The sequence below is a fragment of the Dermacentor variabilis genome, unplaced genomic scaffold (assembly GCF_050947875.1).
Source record: "Dermacentor variabilis isolate Ectoservices unplaced genomic scaffold, ASM5094787v1 scaffold_14, whole genome shotgun sequence".
Lineage (NCBI taxonomy): Eukaryota > Metazoa > Arthropoda > Arachnida > Ixodida > Ixodidae > Dermacentor > Dermacentor variabilis.
In genome coordinates, this window is record NW_027460302.1 from 14534605 (window position 1) to 14558888 (window position 24284).

Consider the following 24284-nt stretch of genomic DNA (forward strand, 5'->3'; position numbering starts at 1 on the left):
TATACATTGACCCTATGGGGTACATAGTGGAGCCGCGAAGCCGTCTGAATTATCCGGCATTGGGAAAATCGCTCGTTGACTGTACTCTGGCAACTCCTCCAGCCGACTACGCGGCGTCAAAGACAATTTGTTACGATTCCTCTCTGTTAGTCGGGACAGCGTTATCACGACTTCGGGTTCCCTTTCAATAAAATTACAGCTAATTTCCCTGATAGAAGCCCAAATTACCTGAGTTTTCCCCGAGTTTTTCTATACTCAAAATCCCTGAGTATTCCCGGTTTTGCCGGTTGCTAGACACCCTGCCTAACTATGTATGAACAAGGGGTACCCAGAAACCATGCTTAGAAATATGTATAAGGCCCCTTTTTGAGATGTGAACCCCCACAAGTAGCCAAGCACCAGGCTAAGGGACATCTCTACCCCCAGAAAAACCAGTGCGTTTTCAATGGAACCATGATTTGAGCCCAGTACATACCATATATGAGGCAGGTGCTTTACCTCCATCTCTAGGCCATTGCTGCAATTTCGAAAACTGACTTTTCTTGCACCAAATATGAGGAGATAATCTGGAATCTGTGAGAAAGTGGCACGGAGGTTTCATTGCAAGAAAGGCAAGCGTAGCCTTACAGTTTCTTCGCATATGACTCTAGGCTAAACTGACTTAGCATTAACCTTTAGCGTTTACTTGTCAGTGGGCACTGATTGACCAGTATGTGGGCACACTGGTGGTGTGCTACAAACATATACAAACAATTGGCCAGCTGGAGGAACCCACCTGCCACATCCAGACCGTGCCATCCACCGTTCCGGCAAGCAGAACGTTAGCCTGGTGGTGCCAATCAATCCAGTTGAGGTCTGTGCCAACATCAAAGTCCCACTGCTGCTGGTGGCTCTCGACAGACCAGACGCGCACTGCACCGCCCATGTCAGCTGTGGCCACTAGTGTCGAGTCGTGGTTGAAGGCGGCACCCGTCACCGAGTCAGCATGACCGGCACACTCAAACACCAGTTCGCCTGTGTCCAGATGCCAGACACAGCCACGGTCGTCTTCGCCCCCCGTCACAATGTACTGACTGTCACCTGACACAGCGCACACAAAGGCTGACCCCTGGTGGGCATTGAAGGAGACTGCGGCGTTATCAAGCGGTGGCTCTTCACCCTGCAGGCCAGCATCTTCTTCCTCATCACTGAGGTCACTGGCGACTTCGTCATACACTTCCACAATTTCAATGTCATCCATGTCAGCCGGTGCATCATCGTCACTGCTGTCGTGGTCATTGACGTCCTCCATCCTAGGCGGTGTGTCACAGCGCATCCGCCTCAACGCCACCTTGTCGTCCTGCAATGCAGGCATACATGCTGTGGCAGTCTCTTTCTCTCTCTCTCTCTCACACACACACACGCACACACACACACACACACACACACACACATGATATAGCATCTGTTGAAATGCATGTTTACTTGAGCAAAATACTGACACAGGTTAGACTTAAAGGAGCCCTGAACTACTTTTTATCGAAGTGGAGAAAGGCATTTGAAGTGAAGGTAGGCTTTTTCAGAAATAATTTGCTGCAAAAAGTACTTCAATGCCTTCAGCAGAAGCGGACTTGCTGGCAATCAAACACAGCCTATGCTATGCTCCTGCTCTTTCTTCAATGCCTTGCAATGCGAAGGCTACGGCGGAGTGAGGCATGCCCACAACACTCCACCTTCTAAATGCCACCGTGGCGCTCAGTTCAAATTGCATTGTGGATGTTAACGTAGACGCCACAACTTCCGATTTTAGTGTCTAAATTGTGCTGAACGTAAGCCAAATGCGGTTGTCCTCAGTGAGCCACAGTGCACTTAACCAGAGGACTCATGGCAGCATCCAGCAGCGGCCGCAGTATCTACGCTGCGTAGCCGACTACAGATACCAACAGAACCTGCACATAGGAATCCGCTTTATTACAAAATAAAGCGTCCAGAAGAGAGTGAGGAGCAGACTTCTGTTTGAAAAGAGAGCGTTTGAGAGAAATGCGACTCTGCGCTCCACTTTCGAGCTCCACGAACTGCGTACGACAGCGAAATTTGGCCGAGATGTTAAGAGCAGCTTATACTACCTGTGGACTATGTTATTTCACCAAACTCGATGGATGGTTCAGGGCTTGGTGAAAGGGACAGACACTCGTCCTTATGTCTTTAGCCTGTGCCAGTTTTTTTGCACTAGTAAATATGCATTTAAACAAAAACCAACAGGCGCAACTTATTACCCTTACACCTTTAGCATGTTTGAGGTCACTGAAGCAACAAACTGCCACACTACTGTTGTACCTGCCCAACTGGCTGTGAGCCAGCAACACTACAGCAAAGTAGTCCAAAGCAAGCGGGAAGCTAAAACGAATGCTACCAACTAAGCAGCATTCATGAAATTTCTAACGCTTACCCTAAATGAAAGTACGGCACTAGCACCTATGTCTTCAACGGTGCTTCAACCAACAAGGAACTAACGCTCATAAGTGCTAGTTCAGTTGAGCACATAGCTCAGTGCTTGATACAACTGTGGCTGTGCTTGCTGACAAAACTGCACCGCACAACTAAAGCAGCGTTTGTTCATGCATGAAGTCAGAATGTACCTTCCACGAAACATTTATCACCACATAAACATAAAAGACAACCCACAAGCTTTTAACCTGTCGCGACATGCGCTATTGCAATGAACCAACAATGCAAATTCATCACTAAAAACACTGCCCATGTTGCAAACCACCCCACATTTGCAAAGACGTTTTTCCTAGTAAATAGGTCTGCTCATTAACTAATGGTCAAGTTCCATGCGGGTAACACCACACCTTTGTGAAGAAGCTATGAAATCAAAACAGACATGAAATTCTGTGCAGTGATGGCAATAGCTTGAGCTACTGAGGAAATGGGAAGTGAAATAAAACTTGCAGAGCCACAAGCTGAATCCACAGCAGAAAAGACTGCACACTTCCCATCATTTTCTGTGGTGGTTGCATGCCATTACCTGACTGCAATGCATGATGCAACCATAAAAATCAACATTGAAACACTGAAACAAATAATACTATGCGGCCAAACTGCTACATCCCTAATTGCAAAAATGAACAATCTGTAAGCAAAGGGAAGCAACATTTCATAACTTTATTCCATAGCAATGTTTACAATTATTTGATATATGCATTGAGTTTAGAGGCACATTTTAACCCAGCATATACATGCACACGACATACATGGATGTGCAAGTGCAAGATGAACACATGTGTGAGCTAACTGATGCACAAGAACTTTGCAACCTTTATTGGGAGCTGCACTTTCAGCATGCATGCATCCACAGGACTCATCATCATAGCCTCAGCTGTGATGCCTTTCAAACCTTTTGCCATGCATCCAAGAGGATCATCACGAAGCAGCCAGTATCTAATAACTTTGATGAAAAAAAAAAAAAAATAGAAAAAAATATTCGGATTTCCCGCACTGTGGGAATCTTATATAAGCAAAGCGTTTTGTGATGTTTGCTTTGATTCACGATAAGTAGCGGTAATGCTGACGGCAAATGTTTAATTTCTTCAACATTTAGTCCAACACAAGAATTGTGAGTTGATGTTGTTACCTTGCGTTCACTACTGCTGTTTGTCTGCGTAATATACAGAACACACGGGGAGAGGTGTTTGCTTGAGGTGTGTTAGTGCACCATACTTCATAACCTCTGAGAACATTGAGCATATTCATTGCCTCGCATGATACATCGCATCATGGCAGAAGTAGTAAACTTTAATTGAACTATGAGGCTGTACTTGACATGATCACAGTTGCATCATGAGACACAGCACAGTGGCGCACTCTGGATTAATTTTGACACTGTGGTGTTCTTTAACGTGTCCCTAAATCTAAGTGCGCAAACATTTTTTTTATTCCTCCCCCATCAAAGTGCAGCAGCTGCCACAATCGGAATCAAACCCGTGACCTCGAGCAATGCCATAGCCGCAAAGCTACTGCAGCAAGTACAGAATTGTTATGATGTATGAACATTTCCTTAGTGTCACCTAGAGCCCACAGTGTGCTTTAATGCTGCTCTGCTTCTACATGCCACACGTAAGTTGTCTGCTTGACAAATTTGCATGGTGTTTATTTTTCAGTAATAGAGAAGTACCATACCCTACCTTGAACTTTATCCCATTTGCCTGCAACCACTGTGATGTCCGTAGCAGTAGCATTTCCTTACCTACTCATGTTGTTTTTTCCACCCCTTATAGGGAAACTGCAAGTGAAGAGTGGCAAGCCTGTTATTCACTCGTTTCATGACTGTGTCAATTCTATACCATTCTCTGCCTCCTCTCCCCCTCCTCTCTACCATTCTATTTAGCTTCCTTCTGCAATTTCTGCAGTGCTTTTGCTGGGGGTCACGGATAATTACAGCTGTCAAGAGGCTAATGTGGCGACGACCAGGGAGCTACAGAGGGCACTGTGCACATTTGAAGTGGTGTAAAGGTCCACAGGAGTTCCTTGTGGTGCCTTTTATCTCTGCAGCACCACCCTCACCACTCCCCCCCCCCCTCAAGCAGTGTGCCACACAGCAGTGGGAAAGTTGAAGGAAGAGCCTCTTTCCTGTCTCCTTGTATGTTTCCTGAGTGCGTCTTCCTTTCGCTGGTTTTTTTCTTAATACAATGCACCAACTAGCCCAACAACGTGTTTTGAAAAGAAAGCCTCACTTAAGAAACTGCCTGTTTTTGCTATGAGACATTCTCGAACTCCACTCATTTTTGCGTCCTGAATAGTTTTGACAGTCGTAAACAAACACATTATTTTTGTAAGGACATCCCTGCTTAAATATTACAGGCCAGCATGAAAGGCACAACGTAAATTCTATAGTTCATAAATGGATTTTCCAATCTAGCGGACTTCCAATCAAAGTGGTGCTGCTCCACATGTTTTGTAACATTCTACACAAGATCTTAACATTTCGTGCATACTTCTTCCCCACACAAAGCAAATGAAATGAACTAATGAATGGGGCAGTAATCCATGGTAAATTGAGGGTAGTGCGAAAAGACAAGGATGGAGAAGAAATAACAACACAAAGCAGTAATACCACTTGCATAAATGACATCCCCGGATATACTTAAAGCATGCTATTGCCCTAACCTTTACAATAGTGACCTTTTTTTCAAAAAAGTGAAAAATAAAGCATTGAATTGAAGTGAATACGCATATGTAAGCCACACAAGCAAACTTTCATCTGACAGCATAGGCAATCTGCTGCCAGATTCCAACTTTATGCACACATTTCGACAAATGTCTCAAGAAACAAGTGGAGTAGTGAGCAAAGCTGCAAATGGTTGAAGGAATGCAAGCATTGCTGAGGAGATCACACAAGCTGGCGCCTCAAGAGAAGAGTTGGGAGCAGTGATGCCTTCTTGCAGACACACGCACCTGGCATACATTTTAGAGAGGGAGTTATAACCATCTACCAAGAAAAGAAATTAACCGTTTTGTTTTTTAAATCTAAATGCAGAAACACATGGCCTAAACTAACCAGGGTGTCTACCAAGTTGGCATTTCCAAATTCCCTGAGTTTTCCAGGTTTTTCCTGAGTGCCTTTGCAAAATTCCCTGAGTGACACAGAACTTTGTTTTACGTCAAGACACGCTGACACGTCACCCCATGCTGTCACTCTCTAGTAAGCATGCTAAAAAATTACTTCATCCAGTTTGAATAGTAAGGAGTATCATTTATTTTACTTAAAAAAAAAAGAATCTGGAGTGTGGGGTTAGTAAAATGCACAGTGAGTAACTTTGAAAAAAAAAAAGTTAAATCTCATTGCAAATAGAGTGGAACATTCTCAAATACGAATAAAAACAAGATGCATATATAAACAAATGTTTTCAAATATCCACTTCAGTCACGATTTATGATCGACTGTCGATACATATGTGTGAAACATAGGTGGTGCTTGAAACTCCACTGAAAGCAAATCAAGGTGATTGAATGACTCTGAGCATTTTATGATGAGACATTATATTTACAGAGTAAGCCAATATTTGAATATTGTAAAATCAGTCACGTTACGTTTCTTCATAAAACAGATTAATGATGATGATGATGTATGGGGTTTTATGGTGCAAGGGCCAGGTATGGCCAAAGAGCGCCATGTCTGGGGTAATGAGTTTGGTGTGTAATTATGACTACTGTGAAATTGGTGTGACGTGGCTGTAAAGGGGCCTTAAAATATACGCTCTAAAGTGCGTAAAATCTGTATAATAAAATTATGGCGATGACGTATGACTTGTACTATGAACATTTAGATGCATGTAAAAAGAATGATACGATAGGTAAAATATATCAGATTATAAGAAATGCAAGAGCACTACTACCTCCTTGGAGCCCTTGAAGCACAAGGGCCTGGATGCATGTGCTATTCAAAACAATTATCGCAGCGGCATTCTCTGGAGCAAGGATGCTCTACGAATTTAATGGGCTTATAACATGTAGAACTACATCCTTTAAGAAGTCGAGGACTGCCTTGGTGTTAAAAAGCGGTTCCTTACCAAGAAACATAGCCGGGTGTAGAGAGATGTAATTACGGTATGCAAGCTGAAAATGTTTCTTTCTTTCAGGTTCGGCTTTCCGACACTCCAAGAGGACATGGAGGACGGTCAGCCTCTCACCGCGTCTACCACAGGTTGGAGGTTCATTTCCATTAAGTAGAATATGATGGGTCCCAAATGTGTGTCCTATTCTGAGGCGACAGAATAGGACATCTGTTCGCCGAGATTTTGTTGGGGAGGGCCAAAAACCTAACTGGGGCTTTATAACGTGCAGTTGGTTATTTGTTTGCGCGTCCCACGTGCACTGCCAGTGATTTCGCAGTTTATTTCGTAAGAAAGGCCTCAGATCTGTGACAGGCACATCAGCAGTAGGGTTAACAGCTTGCGATTTGATTGACGTGGCCATCTCGTCCGCGAGAACGTTACCTTCGATTCCCCTATGGCCAGGGACCCAGCATATTATGATATTCTGGTTAGATGAGTACGCTTTACATAATACCGAATACAGTTCATTGAATATGGAATTTTTATGTTTGTAGAGTGACATTAAGGCCTCCACGACGCTTAGAGAGTCTGTACAGATCACTGCTTTTGAAAGTTTTGATCTTCTTATATGCTTCACAGCAGAGAGTAATGCGTAGGCCTCGGCCGTAAATATGCTTGTTTCCAGATGCAGTAAATCGGATTCCGAGAAGGATGGGCCGACGGCCGCATAGGATACCCCGGCATTTGACTTCGAAGCGTCTGTGTAGAACTCTGCGCAAAAGTGTTTGTACTGAAGTTCTAGGAAATGCATTCCGATTTCGGCCTCAGGAGCGTGCTTTGTAACGTTTATAAAGGATATGTCACATTGTATCACCTGCCACTCCCAAGGAAGTAAGAGCTTGATTATGTGCATTAAGCGATGCTCGAGGAATGGGACATGCATTTCATTGCTAAGCTCCTTCACACGCAGCGAAAAAGGCTGTCTTATGGATGGACGATTGCTGAAAAGTGTACCGCACGTCATATCGGTAACGGTATCAAAACATGGATGTTCAGGATTAGAGCGTACTTTAAGGAAATATGTAACGCTGATGTATGATCTCTGTAGGTGGAGAGACCATTCATTGGATTCGGCATATAAGCTTTCAATCAGGCTTGTGCTGAAAGCGCCCGTGGCTAAGCGGATACCTAGATGGTGAACAGCGTCTAGCATCTTTAGCGCGCTCGGGGCGGCAGAGTTATATACCATGGCACCATAATCTAATCGTGACCGGATGAGGCTCTTATAGAGATTCATTAGGCACTTCCTGTCACTACCCCACGTAGTCTGGGATAGAAGTTTCATTAGGTGCATTGTTTTCAGACACTGTTCTTTAAGACGTTTAATGTATGGGACGAATGTGAGTCTATTGTCAAGTATAACACCTAGAAATTTGTGCTCTTTGTTTACAGGTATCTGTTGTCCATACAGTTCTAAGCAAGGATCCGGAACCAGGCCTCTTTTTCTTGTAAACAAAACACAAGAACTCTTATGAGGATCGATTTTAAATCCATTTTTCTCTGCCCACCCTGACACCTTGTTCAAACCATGCTGTACCTGTCTCTCGCACACTGCGAGGTTACAGGATTTGAAACCTATTTGAATGTTGTCCACATAGACGGAATACAAAATGGCCGATGGTAAGGAAGCACGAAGTGTTGTCATCTTAACAATAAAGAGTGTGCAACTGAGCACGCCACCCTGGGGTACACCAGTTTCTTGTGTAAAAGGACGTGACAGCACATTGCCAACTTTTACCAGAAAGGTGCGATTCGACCAGTAGCTTTTTATTACGTTTAGCATATTACCATGAATGCCCATTTCCGATAAGTCTCACAAGATCCCGTATCGCCATGCTGTGTCCTACGCCTTTTCCATATAGAGAAATATAGATAAGAAGAACTGTTTATGTATAAATGCGTCCCGGATATTTTCTTCAATACGTACAAGATGATCGGTTGTGGAGAGCCCTTCTCGGAAACCACACTGATAGGCATCAAGCATTTTGTTCTGTTCAAGGAAATGGATGAGTCGCCGATTTATAATTTTTTCAAATACCTTACACATGCAACTTGTGAGGGCTATCGGGCGGTAGCTTGCCACTGAGGAACGATCTTTGCCTTGATTTAAAACAGGGACCACAATGGCTTCTTTCCATGTGGTTGGATGGTACCCTGCGTCCCAGATAGTGTTGAAAAGTGTAAGTAGTGTAACTTGCGTGTCATTGTGTAAGTTTTTCAGCATTTCATACATGATTCTGTCAGATCCCGGTGCAGGCAGCTCTAAACTCTGCAATACTAAAGGGGCGGTTGAACGGTTCATTCTGCCGACACTTTCTTATGAGTGACTTGCATTCTTCTATTTGTTTATATCTGAGAAAGGGTTTTGAATAATTGTTGGAACTTGACACGCTCTGAAAGTGCTCCCCAAGTGAGTCTGCTTGTTCAAGCAGGGTATCGCCTTGAGTGTTTACCAGGGGGAGTAAATAAGCCTGTCGTCCTTTTATCCTGTTAACCCTGTTCCAGACTTTGCCCTCCTTTGTATAAGAGTTGATACCCGATAAAAACTTCTGCCAACTCTCTCTTCTGGCCTGTCGGCGCGTTCTCCTGCCTTCGGATTTTGCTTTTTTAAAGTTAATAAGATTCTCCGCAGTGGGAGAGGCGCCTAGCAACCCCCACACTTTGTTTTGTTTCTTACAGGCGGTCCTACATTCGTCGTTCCACCACGGGATGTGCCGTTTGCATGCGAAACCACTTACTTCAGATATGCATTTAAATGCGGCATCTAAAATGAAGGCTGTAAAATACTGCACAGCAACATCAATTCCTAAAGAGGACATGTCATTCCATGAGATCCTGGTGAGAGTTCGGAACTTCTCCCAGTCGGCTGTATCGATTTTCCACCTAGGAGCCTGTGGTAGACATTCGTTTTCTTTATATGTTCTTAGTAGTATAGGGAAGCGGTCGCTCCCGTAAGGATTGTCGTTAACTTCCCATTCAAGCTCAGACAGTAGTGACGGGGAGACTAGGCTAAGATCTATTGAAGAAAATGTTCTGTTTGCAAGAGAATAGTATGTCGCTTCCTTCTTATTCAGGAGACAAGCACCAGAAGAGAAAAGGAACTGTTGAACAAGACGTCCTCGCGCATCTATACGAGGGTCGCCCCACAGGTAGTTGTGTGCATTGAAGTCGCCAAGAACAACATAAGGTTCTGGCAATTCATCTTTAAAGGACTGAAATTCATGTTTAGTTAATTTGTAATGTGGGGGTATATAAAGCGAGCAAATAGTGATGAGTTTGTTTAGCAGAACAACTCGCACCGCCACTGCTTCAAGGGGCGTGCGTTCGTAGCTGTAAAGGTTGACATGCTATACTTTTATGAGTGAGAATCGCAACACCACCCGATGATGTGACGGCATCATCGCGATCTTTGCGAAACGTAACATACGTACAGAGAAAGTTTGTGTGTTTGGATTTTAAGTGTGTTTCCTGTAAACACAGCACTTTTGGATTATGTTTGTGGATGAGTTCTTGCAAATCATCAAGGTTTCTAAGGAGACCTCTGATGTTTCATTGAATAATTTGTGTATCCATATTTAATGTAATTAAGTGCTGTGTGTACGGAAAGGGAGGTGATGCCTTAGGTTACAGAGCTAGCTCTTTCGAGGCCCTGTAACGGGGGTTCTGCCCTTTCTGGAACGTTCGAGGGAGCCTCGCCGCTCCTTAGGCGCTTGGTGCGCCTTGAGAATAGGTGTAGTGTCCATTGCCTCTTGTGAGGCGCCGGACACGTGCTCTTGCAAGCGAGATGTTTCCCGAGAGAGTCCCGCCTTGGAGGGCGGGACCCCTGCGCCCACCAGCCGGAGGTCGATGGGGCTCCCTGAGGGATTTGGCTGCGCCGGCTGTTGCCAGCGCTGGAAGGGGCAGGGGAGGTTGAGGCAGTCTCGGCTGCGCCCACCTTCGGGGTTGGTAGTCCCTTCTGCTCGGTTGGTGGAGCAGCGCTAGCTGCGACCACCGTGGGGGCAGATGGCGTGACTGCCGACTCACTATTTGTGGGTCGGACAGTCACCGGAGGCCGTTGTGACGCTGCCCCCTGATGCGCCACTACGGCAAAGCTTTTCTTTGGCAGGTAAGCTACCCGCCTTCGTGCCTCTTTGAACGATATATCCTCTTTTACTTTTATAGTTACAATTTCTTTTTCCTTCTTCCATGACTGGCACGACCGCGAGTACGCGGCGTGATCCCCGTCACAGTTTACACAGTGGAGAGAGTTATTACATGCTTCAGTGGCGTGTTCAAGGGCACTACATTTCGCACATGTTTGGCGGCCTCGGCAGCTCTGCGAGGTGTGGCCGAAACGCTGGCATTTGAAACACCTTAGGGGATTCGGCACATATGGTCTGACACGAAGCTTGATGTACCCGGCCTCTACAGACTCGCGCAGAATACTTGAACCGAATGTATTAGGTGCTTCGTTTGAATTTATTTACCATCCCTTCTCATCTTAATTCTTCTGACATTGACAACGTTCTGCTCACTGAAGCCCTCCAAGAGCTCAGCCTCTGTCAGCTGGAGCAAATCGTCATCAGACACAACGCCGCGGGTGGTGTTGGAGTGCGGTGAGGAGTTACTGTCAATGGAACATCCCCAAATGATACTAGACTGGGCAACTTTTCGTATTGTTTCTGATCATGCAGTTCTAACAGGAGATCACCCCTTGCCAGCCTTGATACCTTGTAGCCTGGACCAAGGACATCAGTTAAGGACTTGGAAACTAGAAAAGGCGAGATATTTCGTACTTGTTTATCGGATTTTTCAGAGTGGATGGCATGGTACCGTGGGAAGTTCGGTCTTTGACGACCCAAGAACTGGAATACAGTCGAACCCGGCTATATCGAACTCGCAAAAAAACGCCTATCAGTTCGATGTAGAGCATAATTCGATATAAGCCTGCTAAATAATTGGATGCCATAAAAGCACATACCATTTATTTACTTTATTGATGAAAGTAGCTTCGTTTCGCATGAAATAGTCCTGCATTTTCTTCTGCTTGGGGAATTTCGCTGCGTGCGAGGCACGCACTTCCCCACGTTGTCTAAGGAGTCAGAGCAGCTGAGGCCGCAACATTCCGCATTCGCGCAGAAGCACCGGACTAGTGCGAGTGCACCAATCACTTCGGAGGATGTGGGCCAAAGACGGTCGTTGCTTTCCTCGTTGTGCCCATTTTCACTTGTGCTCGGCACGATGTCGGCAATGTAGTCTTCGTTTCCGGGCTCTCCCGTGGTAGCGACACATCATTTGCGCTCACAAACGCGTCCACCGTTGATTCGTCAACAGCTTCCGGAAATTCTGACAGCTCGCTCCAAACTTTGGCAACAACGACAACGGCTTCGTCGCATTAATCAGAATTTACAGTCATCACCGAGCACGGGGAAGTCGGTACGGCTGAAGCTATTTTGGATGAACCACTCGTACACGGCCGTGCATATGCGTCGGGCGCCACGGGCACTACGGGCACCGGGTCGCGAGTTAGGCCGCTTTAGCCCTAATTCCCCCCTTCAAGATCGAGCCGAGAGTGCACCTCGGAATCTTGTACGTTGCGGGGACATCCGACTTGTCACCGCGTTCGACCCGGTTTATGATTTCGAGCTTCACGACGAAAGGCGAATTCTGCCGCTTCGTCACGGCAACACTGCGGGAGAAGGCGCACACAATGAATCAGATAAGCAGCGAGACAACTCGCACTTTCGCCATCTTGCACGACGAGGGCACAAGAGCCTCTGATTGGCTGTCTGAGCAAGCGCTGCGGGCGGGCGGGCCAGGATCATTATTTGTAGGGGGGTGTCGGCGGCTCTGATGTTGCGCAGTCACGTAGGGAGAGCGGTTGAATGGAGCCGCGCCGCCGGTTTTTCCCTTTACCACGAGGGAAAGCCAACTTCCGGAGGCACTTTCTGCCGCTTGACGTTCGATATATCGGGAGTCGCTACTAGTTTTGTTCGATGTATGCGTAATTTTTGCCATATATACTCATTGTAACTATACCGTGTCCAGAAATTGTTCGATATATGGAATAATTCGATGTAAACGGGTTCGATATAGTCGGGTTCGACTGTACATCTTCGTTGCGCCCTCTTTTTTGAGGGCGATCAGGAATTGGAGGAAAGGAACTTGCCATAGAAAAATGTAGTTTTCGGCAATAACGCCAGCCACCCACCATGGAGCCCTACGAGGGGACGCTACAGGGACTGTATGAGCAGGTCCTGTAAACGCCAGCTGTACGTCATCACTATAACCAAATACGAAATAACCTAGGTTGGCTATTCACACAAGGTTAACTCTTGCTGCCTGGAAACTTGGAAGTAAGGGAAGCTGGGAGAAGACAGGAAAGATGGAAAGTGAGAAAAAGACGAAGGTTGGAGGGAGAGAGAGACAGGAAAAGGCAACTACCGATTTGCCCCGGGTGGCTCAGTCCGGGGGTGCCGTCTACGTGAAGCCGAGGCCAAAGGGGTGTGTTGCCTCCGCCGAGGGGCCGTAAAGATCCAAACACCCGCCATCGGCTCAACCCCCAGGATCCCCTTTTCCCCGGACACGGCTAAGCCACGCACGGTTAAACGCGGGAGGGTCCAACCATCGTGTGCTCGGGTACGTGGTGTCGCAACACACCAAACACCTGCTTACGGAGACGCCCCTGCGGGGAAAACAGATTAAATCCCCGCTCGACTTACATGCACAAGTTATTCATTAGCCTCAAGCATTTCAAGAAAGAAAAAAATATATATTTCAAGGTTGCTACCGACATGCCCCACATCAAGCGTCACATAAAACATGGTAGTGCCTTTACGAAAGCAATACTCTGTAACAATACATATCACTCAGAAGCAAAATGGAAATAATTTAGGTTATCAGAATGTTCAAGTTGCCGTAAGCTTAATGTTCATGCTCTATTCCTTGCTACCACTGCACAGAAATGGCAAAAATAGGTCGCGTCTACAAATGTGGCCACCGTGACTGAAGGTGATACGAGCTACTTTTATCAATTTACAGCAAGCTCATTGGTGTGAGGCCCGAACTTTGTCACAAATGAGATTCTCAACAGCTGGTATGTCAACCTCAACTCTCCTGACATACTCTCAGCCTGTGCACAACACCTAAGTGTTGTGTTTCACTGCTTTGAAGAGTTTATTTCGGTTTGGATGAGGGACACTTGCATTCCGGCGTCAGCCAACACTTTGTTTTTTGAGCTCAAGCTCCTTGAAAAAAGCGGCGGCAGGCTTCCTTTTCCATTCATTCCTCAATGCATAGGTCCGTTCTGTTCTCGTCGTCCTTTCGCTGCGCGTTCACCCTACGGACAATTTGAAGCATCCTCTTCATCAGCTGTACTGTCAACATTCGATTTTTCGGACTCCCTAAGGGCCGCAAAAACGTCCGAAAAATCAGGCAGTCCGAAAAAATGAATGCATGTCTTTTAATGCCATTAAAGGCTCAAATCGCCACAAGCACATCCGAAAAGGCCTACCAGCATGCTTATTAGGCATATCGGTGCCCGTACTGTGATAGGAGATGGCGGATGGACGCATGTATAATTAAGGAATAGATACTGTGTCCCGTGGCAATTGCCCCTTCCCACGCTTGCTATGCTTCACCGCGTAACACTTCTGTAGCGAGGCAAAGCTGACTTTTGGGAACCGGCATTGTGCAACGCGCCTTACTTTCCGAGCTTCGAAGCCATTCGAGGACTACAAAGACGGAGTCAGTGCCATTGCTTACAGCGGCGAATTCTTTCAATGAAAAACACGGCGCCGAACGGCAAGAAGCTTAATAATGAACATTGAAGCAGCTAGGCCTGGTATTTACGATGGCGGCGAGGTAATCAAAATGGCAGCAGTGGTGGCTTTGATTAATGCCATTAATGCCAGTGCTAAAAAAAGCATTAAACAAGCTATTCTTCATTAAACGGGCCTTGTCATGTTCTACACATGAAACAAAGCTTCTTGCATACGTCACTTTTGTCTACCCAGTCTTAGAACACGCCAATACTGTGTGGTTCCCTCACACTGCGAACAATATCACAATTTTGGAAAGGGTACAGCGGTAAGTGGTGCATTTTATCTGTAACAGATATGGATGCCTTGACTGACCTACTGCTCTGTTACAGCGTGGTGGTCTAGCTACCCTTGAAAGTTGTGCAAAGCTTTTTTGGCTCAAATTTATATACCAACTATTGCATAAATCATTCCATATAAACTCTGACTCTTACTTGAAATTTCATGATACTAGACCAACTAGAAGGCATGCATGGGTACTTGTAGAATATCCATTTATTAATAATACTTTTCGCTATTCTTTCTTCCCATGCTAAATTCATGAATGGAATACACTGGATGTAGTCGCAACACAGCAGCCAAATCTAGAAAAATTTAAGAGCATGCTGTATTAGCCTACACGAGTTATCAATATACTTAAATTGCTTTCGCCATGCAATCCATACCGCTTCAGTTTGTGATAGGAAAGCACTTGCCTACACTTTTTGTTCTGTGCATTTTGTATCTGAATGATGCTTTCTACTCTGCCTTTTCTTTTTGTTTCCCTGCTGGTTGATGTACAGTGGCTTCGTTGTGTGTATTATTATGTATGAATGTACTACTGCTATTCTTGTATTGTCTCCGATCATTATGTGCTCTTTTTCTATAGTTTTTTAAGTACCATTAATTAATGAGTTGCGACATGTTGGTAATCCCTGTAATAATCCCACTGACATAGTAATTGACAGTATTCTATATATAGAAAAAAAAATGCACGAACTGATTCCCGCTGTTGTAAATTAGTTTACATAGTTGTTTACCTCGTCTTGCTCCAAAACAAACATGCAGTGATTGTTAAGTGTCCAATCTAGCTTGGTAAGCGCTCCGTGCTGGAGCTTTGTACACACTGTGCTTCTTCCTGTGCCAAGATCAAGACACGACTGCTGGAACTGGGCTCATTCGTGCCAATGTTTTCTCGCACTTAGAACAACAGAACTAAGGTTGCAGTCACCGCAGCACACGTCAAGTATTCGAACATTAGCATTTCTCTCATGCATGCTAACACATATTTTTTCAGTCTTCACATTGTTTAGTCTCAGCTGATTGCTCTCTATTATGCTTCAGCGGTAATGCCCTCTCACATTTGAGCCTGAACGACAATACTAGAATATGTTCGAGGCACTTTGTCAATGGAGAAAAAAGAACTTACACGCCATTTCGCCAAAACCCCTACAACTGTGAGGTGCAAGGCACGCTCCAAGTAATGAAGCGACAAATGACTTGAAAAACGTCCACGGCCGTATTTGCTCACTTAAGTGACAAAATAATGAATTGTTAACTGACGAGTTCGACGTTGTAAGCATGCTCACTTTGCTGTGACAAACTGCGACCTGCAGTGGTTTTAGTGGCTATAGTATTGGGCAGCTAAGCACAAGGTCGCGGGATCAAATCCCGGTCGCGGCAGCCGAATTTCGATGGGGGAAAAATGCGAAAACACCCATGTACTTAGATTTTTGTCTACGTTAAAGAACCCCAGGTGGTCCGAATTATTCCAGAGTCCTCAACTACAGCGTGCCTCATAATCAGATAGCCCATCCGAGGTCGCAGGAGCGTGGGATGAACTACGCATGAACGGTGGGATGCCCGACGGTGTCGAACTGTGCGATTTTTTGTTCGTGGACAACGGCACCATGTCTACGGAAGAGATGACCGATGCGGCACTTGTGGAAACAGTTAAAGATAGCCGTGAAGGTGACGGTCCGTCAGAGCTTGACACGTCTTGTGCGGTGCCTACCGCGAAAGAACTGATGGACGCGGTGGACGTTCTGCGCCGTTTCGTCGGCTCGCAGGACGATGAAGCAGCCCTGGATGCCTCGGTTTCTTTGGAGCGTCGAGTAGTGGCTTCGATCGGGCCAAAACAGCAAGCAAAAATTACGCAGTTTTTCTCAATTAAATAAATTCTTTGAATGGCGAGTTCACTTCAATTGATATCTGTCGCATTTTTTATTTCGTTTTGGCATGATTCTTACCAGCCTTAACCCGAAACTGCATGTAACGAAAACCTGAATATAACGAAAAATTACGAACTTTTTCCAATTTCGTTATATGCAGGTATGACTGTACCCTAGATTGCTCCCTTGTAGCCTTCTTTCCATACTTATCTTATAAAGCATGAACTGCAGTCGTGAGGGAGGACAACCTTGTCTTAATCCTTTGTGTACCTCGACAGTTGTCATACTCTTATTCCTTCCCATGTTATTTCAACATTATTTTCTCGATATATTTCCTGTAGAAAATCAATTAACTCATGACCGATACCTTCATCCTTTAATATGTTCCACAGGAGTTCCCTGTTCATGCTGTCGTATGCATCGCTTATGTCCAGGAAGGCTAAATACAGTGGTCTATTTTCCACCTTAGCTATTTCTATACACTGGGTAAGCACAAACAGGCTATCATCTAAGCGCCTACCACTTCTGAACCCGTTCTGAAGTTCTCCGAGTATTCTATTACTTTTTACTCATGACTGCATTTTTAATTTCAACGCTTGCATTGCCAGCCTATATATAACTGATGTTATCGTAATTGGTTGGAAGGATTTTATGTTCTTCTTATCGCCTTTCCCTTTATAAATCAAATTCATTTTACTCTGTTTCCAGCTGTGCGAAATTTGCTTATTTGTTATGACTGCCTCCAATGCTTTTATCAGCGTTTCCTTGCTTCTTGGGCCAAGTTCCATTAATTGATATGACTTTCGTCTATCCTTGAGGGCATGCATTTTGGAACATTTGCTTCTGCCTTTTTTCCAGTTAAGATTGGCCAGTTCTAACCTGTTTTCTATTGTGCTATCCTGTGTTGCTCCCTCATTAGGAGCAATTACCCTATCGTCTTTCCTAAATGACTCGGCAATAACTGAACCAATGTAGTTCACAGCGTCATCTTCCTGTAAACAATTTCCGTCGGCATCGTGAATTTGTTCCTGCTTTCTGTGATTCGCTTTACTCAGCCAGCTTATATGGTTCCAGAATTCTTTTGACCTTCCTTTAGTTGCATCGCGAACGATCCAGCGAGCGATCAGAGGACAGCTTTGTTTTAGCCTGGACGAGGACCTGCACTTGTTTCTTTCGTCGATAAGATTCTCATTTTTCGCCTGTTTCCTCTTCAGATAACTGCGCCCTCTTTGCTTCTCTGTGTTCCCATGATGCCAACCGTCGTTGTTCGATGGCCTCCCTAATTTCCTTATTCCACCAACTTCATGGCTTCCTCTTTTTTCTCCAGCAGTTTACTCCTTTTACTTTTTTTATTTTTATACTAATGAGTAGTTCTAACTGATTATAATCCCACCTTTCCATGGGATGTTTCTCTATTGATTCCTCTATGCCGGCCGCTATTTGCACTATTTGTTTGTCATTTAATTTTGCGTACTCTTCTTGACTTCCCTGCATTTCTCTTTGGAGCAGGGCTCCCAACTGTAGACTAATACACTTATGATCACTTCCGAGGCTGTACCTCGCTTCTTCTATTTCCATTATTGCGAGCTTGCTATACAACCCCTGCGACATTAAGCAGTCGTCAATGGTTGTTTGTCTGTTACGGCATTCCCACGTGGTTTGCCCCTCACACTTAATGTATCCTCTGTGTATCCATCCAGGTCCTCGATGTGGCCATTCATGTCACTCAGCAGACAAATATCGGCACCTTCTCCAAACTGCTTTATACCGTCATCAAGACACTTCACTAGATCCTTGTTCTCTTGCCTGTATTTGTCCCCTGTCCCTAAATAAACTACTCCTAGTCATCTCTTTTTACTGGCAATCGTACCTGATAGCCAGACATGTTCTTTGCAAGTTGACTTTATTCTTTGCCAATTTGTTCCTTGATGTATCAGCATACCTATTCTTCCTCCCTTCCTCTTTGTTGTTGTTCTGTTGCTCCCTTCCCAGACATAGCCTTCAATAAACGGTGGGTCTTCTAGATCCCTGAAATGTGTTTCGCATAGCGCATATACACCTACTTGTTCGTCCTTTAACTGCTGTTCTATTTCTAACCACTTCGCTCTCTTTCTACTGCCTTGCATGTTTATGTACGTGATCCTGGTGTTAAATTTCTTTTTTGTAGTTTTCTTCCTGGACCTCCTAGTGGTCATCTTATTGGCGTCTGCCTCCATTGTTGCACTTTCTACAGTTTCTACCTACCCCTATGCCCCAAGACGCAGTGGACCCCCTAAAGAAGCTACTGCCCGGCCTGCCAGGCACCAGCTGATCTCGGCTCCTAGCCTTCCATTAAAGTGGATGCCATTTCGTGTAAAGCCTCCGCCAAAGCCTGCTCCATGCACTTCTCTGTTTATGTCTGCCACTTCAAAGCCTTTCTCCTTGCTTAGCTTTCTTATCTCTCGATTAACAGCCACAACATCCTAGGTAATTTCTCTGTTCCGTCCCTGCACCTCCGGCACTGTGCATACCACGATCTGTACTTGCTGTGCTATCGCCCTTAAATCATCAACTCGCTCCGCTAATCTTTCCACTACTTTTGCGGCTTCATTCAGGACATCATTTAGGCCCGCTGCTACCACTACCAAATTGCCCTCTGCAACATTCTTAGAAAGCTAGCTTTTTATCTCCCTCAGTACTGCGTCCATTGTCCTGCCTGGGAACACCCCGACTGCTACCCGCTTATCACCCTTTGCACGCTCCATTACAGCTCTTTGCACCTTCTCATATTTGAGTCACGACCGATAAGTACTAGGGTATCCTTCTCCTGCCTCCTAACTTCCAGATTATGCTGCCTCTTATCATTGACTATGACTTCATTCCTTGGGGTTAGTTTGTTCCCCACCTCTCTTCGCGCCTACTGGCACCCCTGTGGCTGCAGTGTCGCCTCACTCGGGGCATGTTGTGCTGCTTCACTATAACTATGCCGATTCACCAGTGGCGAGCAGACGGCCGCTTGCTCTGCCACCCTGCCTGCCACTTCACCTGTAAGGTCTACCCTACTTTCTGGGCTTTTGCCACCGGCTTGATGTCCCGACCCATCATTCTCCGCTGCCCGCGTCTCAAGCGCATCGAGGCGCCTTTCTAGTTCTGCGCTCCTTTCCTTCTCTTCTCCAAGCTCGGCCACTGTCCTTACTGATTGTGCGGACCGCTTCCACCTTGACCAAATCGGCGACTTTCGCCTGCAGTATAACATCCATCCATTCATTGCCGCACCGCCTGACCACTGAAGGTAGCCCATCACAGAAAACGGGGGTGCAACCACATTTTTTGCAATGGGACGGCAAATGCCCATACGAGGCCTTTAGCGAATACTTGTGTCAACCTCTTATTAACACATCTCCCAGTTTGTCCAATATACAAGAACAAAACATATACCATTTTAAGTGCTGATTGAAACGTTCTTGAAATACGAATGCATACCAACTCGCCCAACTTGGTACTTCTAGCAACCCTGAAAGCGCAACACATATGGCAACCCATACATGATACGTAGTGCACTTTCTCACTGCACGGTCATTCCACGGTTGGCCCCTCGTAAAGGACCCGCATTTTCTAAGGAACCCTTTCACCTTCCGTCCGCTTAACGTCGATCGGAAGCCGCCGTTGTGTCGCTGTTCCGGTACCAAGTATGGAAATGGAATTTTACACGGGTGTCACATAGAGCACTTCCAATCGCGATCGCCCGATCAGGACGGAATTTCTGTCACGATTGGCACTTTAAAGCAGGCTGCAGGAAGGAGCCAAACGTGATCGAAAGTGGCCGTGAGACACCGGTTTACAAAATGGTAATACAGGCCTAGTAGCCATATTTGAAACGAACTATTTTTCATTCTTGCCCAGCGGCGGCGCCCGAGTCAACTACAACATCACACAAAACACTAGGGCCGCCATGTGCACCGCAGCTGCCTCGCAGTGGTCGCTCACACGGAGCCGTGCGTGCAGGCGTGACTCGCCCTAACCATTGCGCGTTCGATATCGCATCCGCTGTGGAATCATGCGCTTACTTGACTTTGTCCTTGAGATCGCGAACAGGTCACAAAAATATGGGCGTCAATCGGTTATCGGACTTCTCCGCTTGTCTGAAGCGATCATTGCGCGGCACCTAAACACTGCGCGCTGTCGGCAAATACGGCGCCAGTTTTCCTTTCTTCACATACGGTAGAATGACAGGCGCCATGAGCAGCACAATGTTGCCATGTCACCAACATTGGCCACCACGGTCAGGTTGAGCAACGCTTCCGGTTGAGGTGGAAGGCCACACTCAAAACTCGATTTCTTTTGACAATATTAGATTTTTCGTTTTTATATTAAAGATACCCGAACATTAAGCTACATGTTGCAAAAAACAGCATGTCTCTATTACGATTAGTTTGGGTGTTTAGAGCGAGTTTTTCAAGGTCGTGGTTCTTCAACCCTAACCCTCCCATTGCGAAACCGAAACTAAATTGCATTGGTTGCGGAAATCAGTTATATTTCCTTTTGGTAACTATCATTCCCAGCATTTTATTATCAGCTGTTTGTATTATTAAATGGTATTCTAATGCTTGGTTATGCGTTTACCAACGTTCTTAGACATACTTCAGTTTGACAGCTCCGCTCGGGAGATGACCATAGAGTTTCTCACTATAACACCTAGAGGGTAATCTGGCGCCACCGTCTATGGGAGTTTCTTAAGGGGGCACCGTGCCGTCATGGGAATGCCGGTATATGTGTCTGCGAGGCTCGTGTTGGCTGGTGTTGTAAGAGGCTTCGTCTAAAACGAGGATATGGCTACGCAAATAACGCGTTCTCAAAGTAAAATCTTCATAAAATGTTTCCATTCACGCATATTACATCTTTACTCACCCACCATGCATGACCAAGCGAAGAAAAGCAAGAACAGACGCCCAACTGTTTCAGAGCGAGCGCGAACCTTGTCGTCTGTCCTCCAACTTTAGCGGCCCGCTGATACTTTTTACGTAACATGTAGTCGTACACACAATAACAAGTTCTCATAGTTAAACAAAACATGTTTTCGCGTAATAATAAAGCTAAAACAGCTTTTCACGTGCTGTTTTTGTAGAAAATGAATCATTGTGACAGACGGAACGGTACTTGCCAAGCGCGTCTTCAAGGTGTCCTGTCTCTACGAGAACGATGCCAATCCGAAGTCACAATATACCGGCATTCCCATGCATACCACAGCGCTGCAGCGCCAGATTTCCCTCTAGGTAATGTAGTGACAAACTCTATGGAGATGACCGAACTGGGGGTCACGTGAACTAGTGTCGCTGCGATCGCATCTTTTGTCACTTGTACCACTTCTGGTTTCGTTTCTGCTTTCATTTCTGTTTACGTTTTGGTGGTGCTGCTTTGTGTGTCGCTAGTGTGGTCATGTTGTTGATGTTGTGCGATGTGCGACGGCTTCTTCCGGTGAAAAGTTTCACGCAGACGCGTTCCGACGTCTCATCACAGGAAGAAGTTTCCTGTGCAGTCCTGCTTTGCCCACGGCTGCTCGAGCGGCCAGATGCAGCGTGATGATGGTGGCCACTGCTTGTTCTTTTCACCGCGACGACGATAGAGAGTTTTATATGTGGAAACACATGCTCCGCCGAAAGAAACAATGCGCCACAGATAAGTCCGACTTGTGTAAACGTCATGTTGAGGACGACGGTCTGTACTTTAATTTATTAGAACAAATGTACACGTATATTGATTCCTCAATGGAAACATGGACGCTTTTCAAGGTGTGATTCCACGAGTTATAGTAATTATCCGTGTTCACGAACACATCTCGAAGCCTAGAAATGTGATGCAAAAGCGAAGTTCTCCAACAGAAGCAGCTTGAGTTGACAGGCACTTCGACGGAAACTTGCAGGGATGCACTTCATGCAGGTTTAAAACTAAATGTACTCAGAATATTGTTGTGCTTGCCTTCGAAATATGCGTTACATGGGCCCGTTGCAAGTGCTAGGCGGCGCCCTGTCTTTCCGACCGCTAGCGCCATCTGGCGAATAGTTGCGCGAATGCGGAAGGATTACTCACGGCGTCAGCAGCTCGCGCTGCGTGTTTGATGCCCTGTCAAACGGTAGCGATGGCGCGAAACAGCGTGCCGATATTAATTTTAAACGGGTTTCGGGAATTACAAGATCTTCACAGCTTTTTTCGTGAAAAGAATTTAGAGAAAGGAAGTCGTCCATTTGAAGTGGGGCACGTCTACGACGTGAGGGAAGTGTTGAACTCGCACTGATCGGAAGTGACTGCTAGGTGTATTACGCAAACGAAAAATAACGCACCAGCGAGATGCGTGAAGCTCAGCGTAAATTACTTCGTTATCTACGGTGCGGACGCATGAAATTATTGGCGACATTGATTCTTGAAGATCGGTGACAGCAGAAAAATCCTAGCGGGGAGCTGCGATTGCCGCGCTGGCATCGCAGGGAAGTGCAAGGACGCCGCGGTAGTTTCCCTGTACATACAGGTCGGCAAATGCGAATCCAAAACGTCTAATCCAAGAACGTGGGGCGTACGAACGATTCGTAAGACCTACCCGAGGTATTCTAACGTTGCTCTCCCCAAACAGAAAAAAAAGGGGAGGAACTTACCAGTTGTGTTAGACTACGCTGGGAAAATATTTTCGCCCAAGTTACTGGAAGTGCGGTACTTTTATGTTGCGATTTTTCAGTGCGTGCAAAGGAGGTTCCAATAAACCACGTCGTCAAAAATTTTGGTGATCTCAACTGCCCTTAAGATGATATGCTGGGCGCAGAAGGGTGTATACCAGCTCCAAGAGCTGCAACCCCTCCTAAAATCTCTCAGCAAACCCTGGCGCTGTTTGAATGAGATAGGATTGGGAAAGAGTTCCACAGCTTTACTGCATACAGTTTGGAAACAAACTACTTTGTTTTGGGCATATCCTGGTACGCACTGCAGGAGCCCCGTTGCTGCCATCATTGCTGTAAAAGCAAGGAATTCAGCGTTAACGCACTTGGCAGAACGCCGGGAAATAAAACTGCTTATGCCGCCGGACGAGCACTATCCATGTTGACGCCGTTCTGCTTCATACGGTCTGCTTGGAAACCTGTAAAACTTTGTTCCTCATGACTTGGTGTACGTGCTGTTGCAGCCCACTACGCAACAGCTCGGGTTGAACCTTGACATTGTTCAGAAAAGGCAACAGCTACGCGCGAAACAGTGCACAGACAGGCTTTCCGAACGCAAGCGGGCCGGTCGTATCCTGCCGGTTCCGCGCTCGCCACGGCGAGGAGCGCCGTAGTAGGCGCGAGAACTACGTTCGCAACCTGCCTATACGGTGATCAACAACCTCACGACTGTGATTTGGCCTTCTGTACTCTGAAAGCGCGTATTTATTGAAAACGACGGACGCAGCCGCTATATCTGAATCGTTTTACAGGAAACAACTCGTAGGTGAATTCTTTTGAGTTGTGGAAAGTGTTGTCTGTGAAGAGTATCGCACCTAATTTGCTGCATTAAAAGGTGCAACTAAATCCACAACATGCACGTGCAAGTGGTTCGTTATCACAAAGGTGTCAATACTGCAGCACAGTGTCATTGACTCAAGTGTTCTACTACGTGACGTTTGTACGCATCAATGCCTGCGAGTTTGGTGCTTGGTTTTGAGCCCCATTATTCGCGAGTCAAACGCGTCGGTTTTTTTTTCTTTCACGTAACTTGCCGAAGGTTCCGGAGTAATCGAT

At 45.8% G+C, this 24284-nt stretch overlaps 1 protein-coding gene across 5 annotated transcripts in view; it reads right to left on the reverse strand.

The window, feature by feature from the left end:
• Positions 1 to 20788, reverse strand: part of LOC142567694 (angio-associated migratory cell protein) — a 130742-nt gene extending 109954 nt beyond the window's left edge. Inside the window, exons 1-3 of one of the 5 annotated variants that reach the window (XM_075677864.1) lie at positions 20592 to 20788; positions 4167 to 4264; positions 776 to 1339 (exon numbers count right to left, since the gene is read on the reverse strand). In XM_075677864.1, the coding sequence (XP_075533979.1) occupies positions 776 to 1339; positions 4167 to 4220 (618 nt within the window). In that variant the 5' untranslated portion in view covers positions 4221 to 4264; positions 20592 to 20788. Of the gene's footprint in view, positions 1 to 775; positions 1340 to 4166; positions 4265 to 13019; positions 13261 to 20007; positions 20071 to 20156; positions 20362 to 20591 lie in introns of those variants that run through there. The other 4 variants (XM_075677866.1, XM_075677865.1, XM_075677867.1 and 1 more) reach the window with 4 other exon arrangements.
• Between the last annotated feature and the right edge of the window lie 3496 nt (positions 20789 to 24284).